Source organism: Pygocentrus nattereri, chromosome 9 (genome assembly GCF_015220715.1).
Source record: "Pygocentrus nattereri isolate fPygNat1 chromosome 9, fPygNat1.pri, whole genome shotgun sequence".
In the NCBI taxonomy this organism is placed as follows: Eukaryota; Metazoa; Chordata; class Actinopteri; order Characiformes; family Serrasalmidae; genus Pygocentrus; species Pygocentrus nattereri.
The window spans coordinates 29,113,767-29,123,904 of record NC_051219.1 but is presented as its reverse complement, the minus strand read 5'-3'; the positions used below and the strand labels follow the sequence as shown (position 1 = coordinate 29,123,904).

The window sequence follows — 10,138 nt, the reverse complement described above, 5'->3', positions numbered from 1 at the left end:
ACTACATTCAGTACATATATTACTATATTCCATATATGAATCACCATATTACTATACTGACACCACAAATTAATACATTGAGGCCACGCGTTATGAGAAATTTAAGAAATGAGTGGCCTCAATATATGAATTAATGGCAATGCTTTATTAAAAAATAATCATCATGTCACTTTAAGGGGCTCTGTGTAAAGGTTCTGGTCGTAGCCGTATTTGCTCGGTACCGTATCGAACAGTGGTATCGGCCCTGACACTCAGGCGCACGTACAGGCAGGATCCCTCAGTCCTGCCGCATGCGTCATCAGCCAGCCTGTGAAGATCCAGTTAAAAGGCTTTGAAGCCTCGGGGTAGATTTGTTGAGAGGATTCCCCTCTGCCGTCCCGCAATGGAGGCCATGGAGACGGACATGGATCTGGATCTGGTGCAGAAATTCAGCTGCATGGGCACGACGGACAAGGACATTTTAATCACCGAGTTTCAGAGGCTGCTCGGGTTTCAGCTCAATCCCGCCGGCTGCGCCTTTTTCTTGGACATGACGAACTGGTGGGTGCCGCGGTGTTCAGGCTTTAACAAACTCAGCCTTCCAGTTAAACAGCAGCCCGCTCTGCTAACTTAGTAGAAAGTCTTAGAGTAAAAAATGACGTTACATATACTGTGCCACATAATGTCTTCATTTTTATTTAAGTGGGTTTGGGTTTAATTAAAGCCATTTCGTGTTAATGTCTCTCCGGTTAAGTGAAATGTTTTAGTCTGTGCATGGTTTGTTATTGACGGGGCTGAAGTCGACTTCTTGCCAGCTTCTTTTTCGAATATTCCCGTTCCACCTTAAATGGTGCAGCACTCACATGTAAGTGAAGCAACATTTAAGGTGGAACGGGAACATTTCAACCAGAAGCTCACCAATAGGAAGCCGCCTTCAGCCTCGTTTGTTATTGTCCAGTTAGCTAGGTTAGCTAACGTTAACTGTCAAACTTTCGGGTCGTTAGCTAAATTAAATGTAGTTATTCGATGAGGCGGTGTTAACAGTTGCACTTGTCTATGTCGTGGCCGCAGATATGTTTACTGCCCACTGAATGTTTTATGTTTCTTTAACAAATTGTGTTAGCTTGCTAAGATAAGCTAAACTGGCTTTAACACAGCGTCCCATTGGTTAGCTAGCTCGGCTAACGTAAGCTACGCGGCTTGCTGCTAATGTAAGCCTTTGCAATCTCCGTTTCTTCTACAAGTTGGAGTTTTAAACGGGACCATATTGACAAGATGAGCAAGTAATGTCTCTAGTTTTAGCCTTAAACTAGCTGCTTGGAAATATAATAATATTTAGTCCAAGTTTAACTTGTTGCTGGCGACCTGCTTTCTACTCCCCAGTTTATTCAAACAATTCCGTTCTACCTTAAATGCTGCGGTTGCAGTCCGCCAGCTGTCCAGCGTCCCGACTGTAACTGCTGTACTATTTAAGGTGGAACGGAACTTCGCGGCGACCTAGCAGATTGCTAACGTTACCTGTAGTTATTTGCATAAGCAAGTTACAACAGCTTACAATCGTATGCAAAGGTTTGCGAACCCCTAGTCAAATTACGTGAAAATAAATGCAGGTCATCTACAGGGAGCGCGTTTCAGTGTGCGGTTTTTGTTTATTTGCTGAATTTAACATAATGATTTGCTGAATTGTACAATTGTACAAAGTTAATAACAACTATAAATGATTCTTTACAGTGTGCAGAATAATATGGCTTATTTCAATTTGTTTCCTGTAAAGGGTTTGTTCATTTTTCACCTAATACACAAAAATAAAAAAGAAAGAAACTAACATAAACCTACATGTTTTCCTGCATAATTTTTAACAGCACCTATTACAAAACTGAACTGACTTGTCACAATATTTACCAGAGAAATATAATAGACATTTAATTTTTTGTCCAAAATGGTTAGTGACCATGCACATGCCTTCTGCGGTCGTATATGTATCGTTGATAGTGGTAAATGGGCAAAAGGGGAAACAGAGTTTTCTTTGGGTAATAATTTTTCTACTAACGTTCTGTGAGGTGACTTTAGAGGCATTAAACACGGGTTCCTATCACCACCACTGTGAACAGTGCTGACTCTGAGTGGAGCATCATTAGACCATGCTGATTATTGACTACATCTATCACGATTTCATTACGCAGACACTTTGAAAAGGCAATGAAAGTCCCCTTGTTCTTTATTGGTCCATCATTTATCGGTCCATCATTAAGCTACATGACAAACGCGCTGTTACTGTAATGTCAGCCCATTGGGCCGGTTCAGATTAGATACGCCTGAACAGTCGAGGAATTTGACTCTATATCAACACGTCTGTGTGCCATGTGACAAATAGGCCCACTGACCGTTGCCAGTTTAGAGTTTTGCATAAAGTTTTCTCATCAGCTGTGAAAGCTTTATTCATATTCGCCCTTATGTAAAAAGCTGTGGCCTTGGTTACATCAAAAACCTTCAGCTAGCCCCTGGAGTAAATGGCAGTTAAATCTTTAACAATGTTTACATACTACATCAAAATCTAGTAAGATTACAATGAAAATGGTTTTCATGCAATATTTTGGCCCTTTAAAACCCCTGACTGCTCTCTCTCACAAGAAACTGAGCCTGATGGACACCTGCTTATGCTTTTTACTGTATAGTATTTTTACCTTTATAGACTTCAAAAAGCCTTTTCAAAAATACTGTACAATTTTTAAAAACTACACATTGAGTTGGGTACATTTTATTGTTTGACATTTTAAAAAAAACTCTCATTACATAATTAACTAATATATTCAATACAGATAGCGCTGTTTTATCATGTGTTTAGTGTTTTCATTTGTTCAGCCCATTTAATGTTATGTTTTATGCTAATATACTTTCCAGGTTTAAAATACAAAAGTTTTCCAGAGATTAAATATTGTTTCCCTCTTCTACAGGAACCTGCAGGCTGCGATTGGAGCTTATTATGACTTTGAGAGTCCCAACATTACAGCTCCATCAATGTCTTTTGTGAAAGATGTGACTATTGGAGAAGGAGAGTCCATTCCCCCAGATACACCTTTTACCAAGACGTGGAGGATACAAAACACAGGTATTGTTTTCTTGACTCGGGATGACTTATGGGGGATCCTGATATAGATCTTTTCAAGCTAGGGTTTCAAAATGTTTACCTCCTAGAGAAATCAAATTCAAATATTGTAGAAATTAGATAAATTCAATGTACCATATGTATCGTGGTCATTATTGTGCGAAATTCTGATACATTGCGTCACGTTTTATGTGTATATTATTGATATCAGAAGTACTTAAAGAGCACAGAACCACTGCGTGTTTCACTACAAAGAGAAAAGTGTTAGTAGTGATGCATCAAAATAAAAATCCCTGGCTGAAACTGAAAAAGCAGAAAAATTGCAGTTATGTAAAATATGTAAACATAAAACTATGAGTTGATAAAACCCACATTTGCAATGGATAAAATCTGTATTGCAAAACTGAGCTGACAGTGTATAAAACAGTTTAAGAAACATTATAACAGTATGTAGGGTACAGAGTGTTCCTATGAAATCCATTGTCGGTCGGTCATTCAAGGCAAAGAATTCCTTTTTTAAAATTTATTCTTTGTGCTTCAGCTGTCATTTATGATTTTTTTTTTTTTTTTTTTGGTCATTTCAACAACTGTAGCTACAGATGGTGTTGGCCTGCCTTCAGGAACGTTCCTTTCAGCTTCTGTTGTTTTGCTGTACTATGCGTGTCGAGCGAGATGTCATTTAAATATCAGATCTGTTATGGAAAAGTCCTTTCAGTCGCTTGATATTTGGGGATGAACTGTGCTTATAAATTGCTTGTCTGACGTGTCTTATAGAATGTGAAATAGTTCTACTCAGCCGACTTGTTATTCGCTGCTGCTGCTCAAACTTGTCTGTGCTGACTGTGCAGGAGAACAAAGGAGGAATAAAGCAGCTTTTTAATCAGTCTTAGATTTACTCAGTGTTTAATCACATTTGGAGGCTGTGTTATATGTTTGTGTTATAAACAGATGTTTCAGTGGTGAAATTTTGGTGCACCCCTAATAATTAATTGTGCTGTGACATGTTTGAAACATTGAATTAAAATCATTGTATTTATAGGTTTGGCAGCATTTAATAAAGGTGGTCACAATATGCACTGTTTATCATGAAATGGTCTTGAAGTATCTTAATCTATTTTTGTCACATCACTCATCCGTATATGGGGCTGACATGTTCTTATGACTCAGGACTAGCACATTAGATGGAGGGCACTATAAATCACAGGTTATGTTTAGAATTTCTGTGCTGCTAAGACACACATCTAAATGGCTCACATATAACTCTAAATTCTTAATATTGTACTTTTATAATGTTAAATGATCCGAAATGAAAACAGAAGCATTGACATTAACTTGTCAGCATAAAGCACATTTTCATGGCATGTACTCAGATTTTTTCAGCATAGATGGAATTGAGATACCACCATATTCCATCAGACCAGATTTTGAATTTCCTGAATCATTACACCCCTAATAGCAATTTTAGTTTCATTTGATCTTGTAATGTTTTGGTAAAGACAGATGCTAATGGTAAGTATTTCATGAAGTAAAGAATTCATATAAGAAGGTGAAAGAGTTTGTAAGAAGGTGAAAAGCTACTCTTCTTTGTCCGGTATAGGATCAGTAGATGACTTAACAATTTGTTAATCATATTTGTAACCATTAAATGTATCAATTTGAGATGCTAGCCTTGCAGAAATGCCCCCTGCATTTGCCCACATAATTATATACCTTTTGTTTGTGCTGCAGGTTCAGAATCCTGGCCACCGGGAGTGTGTCTAAAGTACATTGGCGGGGATCAGTTTGGCCATGTCAACTTTGTAATGGTACGTTCATTGGACCCTCAGGAGATGTATGATGTCAGTGTGCAGATGCGCAGTCCTGTTGCTCCAGGAATGTACCAGGGACAGTGGAGGATGTGCACAGCCACGGGACTCTTCTACGGAGGTATTCTTAAGCATATAGAGGAACATAGAGGCCTTTCTGTGGTTATGTAGGATACTAATTTCAGGATCCAGAGATGATTGCCCACTTCTACTGTGCTCTGGGGTCATTCCATGGGTAATCTGGGCCTCACACACTCTACTCACAAAGGTATATGGACCATGTGATCTACTGTATGCTAGAATAGAAATGACTGTTTGGGATTTTGTCATTCTTGTTACAAAACATTCACATTTTTTTTCAAGCAGTTGCCTTCACTGCACACTGTTATGGCTAAGTACGGAGGAGCACACCACACGCACAGTAATACACCCTCCTTAAAACTGCATCAAAGCCAGGGTATCGCACAGGCCAATGTGTTGATGATGCTCGAACATGTTTTTGGGGAATGTTGGGGAAGAACGTTGGAAACTGCCTGTGCTGCAAACATATGAGAAAAATATCAACACTCGCAGTCTTACAGAGTGCCTGCACACCTTTGCTAAATTCTGAAAGTGTGGATTTTAGCAAAACCACACAGCAGTAGCTACATTTCCATCCAAGGGATTTTATGTACAAAAATGTTGTTGATGCAAATTGTAATATTTTACAAATGTTGACAATGTTTTCTGTTCAACTTTAGCAGATAAATTGTTTTTGTAAACGTATGCTCATTCTGTAATTGATGCCTGCAACATGTTCCACAAAAGTTGGGATGTTCATTGTTCATTTAAGACAAGCAGCAACTGTAAGGTGTAGCATAGGCCAGTCAGTGGACTCATAACAATTCTGTGTAGTAACTTTCTGTGAGGCAGATTTTAGAGGCATTCAACTTTCCAATCACCACCACATTGAATGATTCTAAGTTGCAAGTTTCTCCAGAATGGAGCATCAAACCACACTGAATGACTGGTTGTGTCTTTTATAACTGTGTTTACAAGTGAATTATATAGTAATTTATGGTTCACCTTTTAAAGCATTCTCTCTCCTTTATTTTTTTGCTGCAGATATTATATGGGTGATCCTGAGTGTGGAGGTCGGGGGGCTCCTGGGTGTGACGCAGCAACTGTCCTCCTTCCAAGCCGAGTTTAACACGCAGCCTAACCGTGACGTCCAGAAAGACTACAACCCCTTCGCTTCCCCACAAAAGAAGAAGCAGAGTGGTGACTATGGCAACAGTCTCCCAGTTGGCGACCTTAAAGACCCAATGCAAACAGAACAGAATGGACTGTCGAATACCTCTGTCACCTTGGCACCAGACAACATGCAAAGCAACCTATCAGTAGATTCATATGATCAGGTGAGTTCAGCAGGATGGAGCCAAATAAGATTGGAATTAACAATGGTAGTTGCCTTGTCCCTGTCTTGGAAGTGTGGCCAATTATCAGGCTTGTTCAAGATGAATTATGCTGGGGGTTTTTTTCAGTTAAGCAGCGGCACACCTGATTCCACTTGTTTAATCAGTTGGTCAGATCTTCAGGCACCTAGGCTAGGATTCCCAAAAGAATCTCAGCACAAAGATGATTCTTAAATGGGAGAGCGAGTATCACAGTCTCTCTGCCAGTAGAGATGATCTTAGCATTAAGATGTTTTTTGGGAAACTAGACCCTGTTTAGTTGTGTGAAGTGTGCTTCTGCTTAGTTGGAAAGAAAATCTACAACCAGGCTGATCATTTCTGAATAACATTAGTGACTCCTGGTCTACCCAAAAAGAACGAAGCTTGTAAAAAAAAAAAAAAAAAAACAGACGTGTGCTGTTTCGAGCCAAGCTGTGATCGATCTGCACAGTGCCATGTTAAGTGGATCAAGCCTATTGTGTTGTCATGTTTTGTCAACAGAAAGTTTAAATGTGACCGGTAATTCAAATGATTGTATACTACATTAAAACGTCTCCATTTTATTTATTTATTTACTGCATTTGCTACCCACTAGAAATAAGTATTCCACTTTGTATTGATACTGCAGATGGATCTAGTCTCAATTTCTATGCTTTTATCAGCATCAGCATTAGCATGAATATGTACATTAATATGTCCCAGAGTAGGCCCCACATTATGCATTTCTGTTGTTTTCCATGTTGTTAAGTGGTAATAAGTTAGATATTTAGGTGGTTAAAGTATGTACACCTTACATGTTAGGTGCACCAATTCACAAAATTATAAATAAAATACAGTGGTCTCTCAGAATGATACATTTCTTTGATATACAAGAATTAGGAGTCCTTTAAAATCAGCCTTATGTTAATGTTTCCATTTTTAGTTCATTAGGGCATCCAACATTATGAAAGTACAGTGTATTATAATAATGCGCTAAACATAACCTAATTTACACTCATGAGGAGGGTGATTTTCCTCCCTGCTCTCACTTTTGAGGTAAGAAGGAAGTGATGCTGTAAGCGGAGGGAGGGTCTGTCCTCATTGTGGGCTTGTTTAATTATTATTTTGCAATATGCAGTATAATCAGTATCAAACTGAGTTTGTTGAATGTATTGTTCAGTACGTGGGTGTTGAATTGAGAGGCTTGTATTGAAAGATGCACAAGAATACGATATGTTGTGTTGTTTCACTCCTAATTGCAAGTTCTTCTAATTGAATATGTTCTCTCTCTGTTTATTCCAGCAGCGTACTTATGGACCATACCCGTTTGGAGATTCTTAAAGCAAGATGATCATTCAGTAATGAATGAAACTGTGGCCTTGTGCTCACTCTGTCTGGAGGGGGAAGCATAACGCAGAATTCTTAAAGACACTTTGACGAACTGACTTCCCCTCTCGCCACCCTGGCGCCATCATCATTATAATGACCAGGATTTTGTTATTTAGGGTTTTTATACCCAGGGATTTAATAGCGGCCCCCCTGAGTATGCATGTGTGAATGCTAATTTAAGAGTGGTTGTAGAATCAGTTAAGAGAGTTTTATGAGGGGGGAAAAAACTTCCTTTTTGTTGTTTTATTTGCCTCTTTTAATGGGAATTCCAGCCTTTTAATTCAGTCATTGAGATGTAAACAAAGTTGTTTGGTTTGATATTTTTTTGTTTTTTAAACAGTTTAATTTACTATTTAAAACCATCAATGAACGCACATGTGTCTTCTGACTTTTTTATGTGTTTATGCTGATGATGGTAAAATAGTGAGGAATCTGAAAAACACAAGTTTTCTTTGGGGACTATTTTGGCACAGTGCATGTACCACTCCACCACAAATGGATTTTTTTAAAAAATGTTTTTTTTTTGGTACTACTTTACAATAAGACTGTCCTTATAAAGGGTTTACAAATGGTTTAAAAGTAGCTTAATTAGTTTGTATAGCATAGTTAGTTATATCGCTGCCCTCCACATGGCAGACTAGGGTTCAGTTGCCCATGCCCTAGCTGGGCAAGTACACTGTGCTGTACCACTGTGCTTGGGCAAGACGTCCAATGCTATATTTGCGTACCTCTGTATCATGTTTACAATTCTAAATCACTCTGGATAAGAGGATCTGCCAAATGTTGTAGATATTATGCAAATGATGAGTGATTGAGAAGAAAGTAGGAGGAGCAACCAGCATGATCTGAGGTTTAACAGTGTAGCTGAATGTGGGCTTATTATTAGGCAAGCATCAGGCCATTTTTACATATGTGTTGTAAATGCTTATTGTGATTTTTTTTTTTTTTTTTTTTTTTTTTTTTTTTTTTTTTTTTTTTCTTTTATTTAAAGAGATGTTTCTAACCTAATTAGTAACAATTAATAAAAGGGAAGTCTTATTTTAAAGTGCTACCAAATCTCATCTAATAACAATATCTCAGGCATGAGGTGACGTATTTGTAACCATTTCATGTACTAGCTTCCTGTAATGTCACTTTTAAAAGCATTAAACTCTTCAGATATCTGGTTCCTATCTTCACTGCTGATAAGTTCTCTCGTCAAACCACACTGAATGACTTTGTTTACATCTTAATGAGTTTTAGAGATGTTGGTGGAATTCCTCTTTAGTTTCCAAGCTTTCATCAGAGACGATGATGATTTGTACTAGGATGAGGTGAACCATTTGATACTACGCTTACTTTAACTCGCTGGTGATGTAATAGCTCAGATTCGTGGGGGTTACAGAAACCATGCTTCACTCACTGGTAAACTGCATTGACAATCAGGTTAAATATCCATAGTGAATTGAAGAAAAGTTCAGTAGGAACCATTCATTGCTGGGTTACAAAAGGCTGGCAACTTGTTTTAGGCCGGGGATGGGGGGGGGGGGTTCAAAGTTTGCAACTTAAAAAAAAAAAAAAAAGTGCCACTGAGGAACAAGCCATGTGAAACAATTTTGTTTGGCTTACTCATTTACTGATCTTTACTTGAATTTCTATTCTTTTCCCTGTTTGAATTAGTGGCAGTTTTGATAAAGAACAATAGGCAACACTGTTGTCGGCACAGTCTAAATCACTGCAGAATGATCTGTCTGGGTTTGCTGCAGACATGCTGTTGTCCGTCTTACCAGCAGAGGGAGACAGATACAACAAAGTTAAGCTGGTAGGCTCGAAAAGAGCTTCTTCTTCGACTGTCTGCTGGGTTTGTTTTTGTTTGTGTTTTTTTTTATTTTTTTTTTGATACTGCATTTATTTTACTTAATCCCACTGCCTAATACTTTGCATTTAAATGTAGTTTTATTTATTAGATGAATGCGGATTGCATTTGCTGAATGTAGTTTACTGTTTTATGATGCATCTGTTCTGCCTACAGAAAGTTCTGTTGCTGTCATTTCTGTAACCATGCAAGACTGACCCAGGGAATTAAAGGCTTATTTAAGCTTTTGAGCGTCTAATGCTGTTTGTTGATTTGATATAGCACAAAGTGAGAGACCACCCTTCGTTTAGTTTACTTTCATTCAAAGCAGCCATTGTGTAGTCAAAAAGCCCTCACAGAGAAAAGGAAACAGACACATCAAACAAAGAAGCTGCTGGTGTTCTCAGAACAATAGACTGACCAACCCAGTCCAGGCCTCAACATCCCTGAATGTGTCTGGGATTCTTTGGATTGTAAAAAGTAGATAATGCAACCAGCTTCTAAGACTGAACTTTGGAGGTGTGAGAATTATATGAAAGCAAATTTCCTGAAAAGAATGGAAGCTGTGATAAAGGCAAGAAGTGAGCACACTAAGTATATGTGTACTGCCTTT

At 38.3% G+C, this 10,138-nt stretch overlaps 1 protein-coding gene across 2 annotated transcripts; it reads left to right on the top strand.

Annotated features, from left to right (window-relative positions):
* The first annotated feature begins 276 nt into the window (after positions 1–276).
* Positions 277–9,774, top strand: LOC108432676 (protein ILRUN-like). 2 transcript variants are annotated; one of them, XM_017706687.2, is made up of 5 exons: positions 277–540; positions 2,934–3,088; positions 4,814–5,011; positions 5,995–6,287; positions 7,608–9,774. In XM_017706687.2, the coding sequence occupies exons 1-5, from the start codon at positions 383–385 to the stop codon at positions 7,641–7,643; spliced, it is 840 nt and encodes a 279-aa protein (XP_017562176.1). In that variant the 5' UTR covers positions 277–382; the 3' UTR covers positions 7,644–9,774. The 2 variants fall into 2 exon arrangements, with proteins under 2 accessions (XP_017562176.1, XP_017562166.1); XM_017706677.2 differs by having other exon boundaries at positions 278–540; positions 7,605–9,774.
* The last annotated feature ends 364 nt before the right edge of the window (positions 9,775–10,138 follow it).

Coding starts and splice junctions, on each gene's coding strand:
- LOC108432676 (XM_017706677.2), top strand. CDS start 383: ATGGAGGCCATGGAGACGGACATGGATCTGGATCTGGTGCAGAAATTC. Junction 3,089..4,813: donor GTGGAGGATACAAAACACAG/GTATTGTTTTCT, acceptor TTTGTGCTGCAG/GTTCAGAATCCTGGCCACCG. Junction 6,288..7,604: donor CAGTAGATTCATATGATCAG/GTGAGTTCAGCA, acceptor TGTTTATTCCAG/CAGCGTACTTATGGACCATA.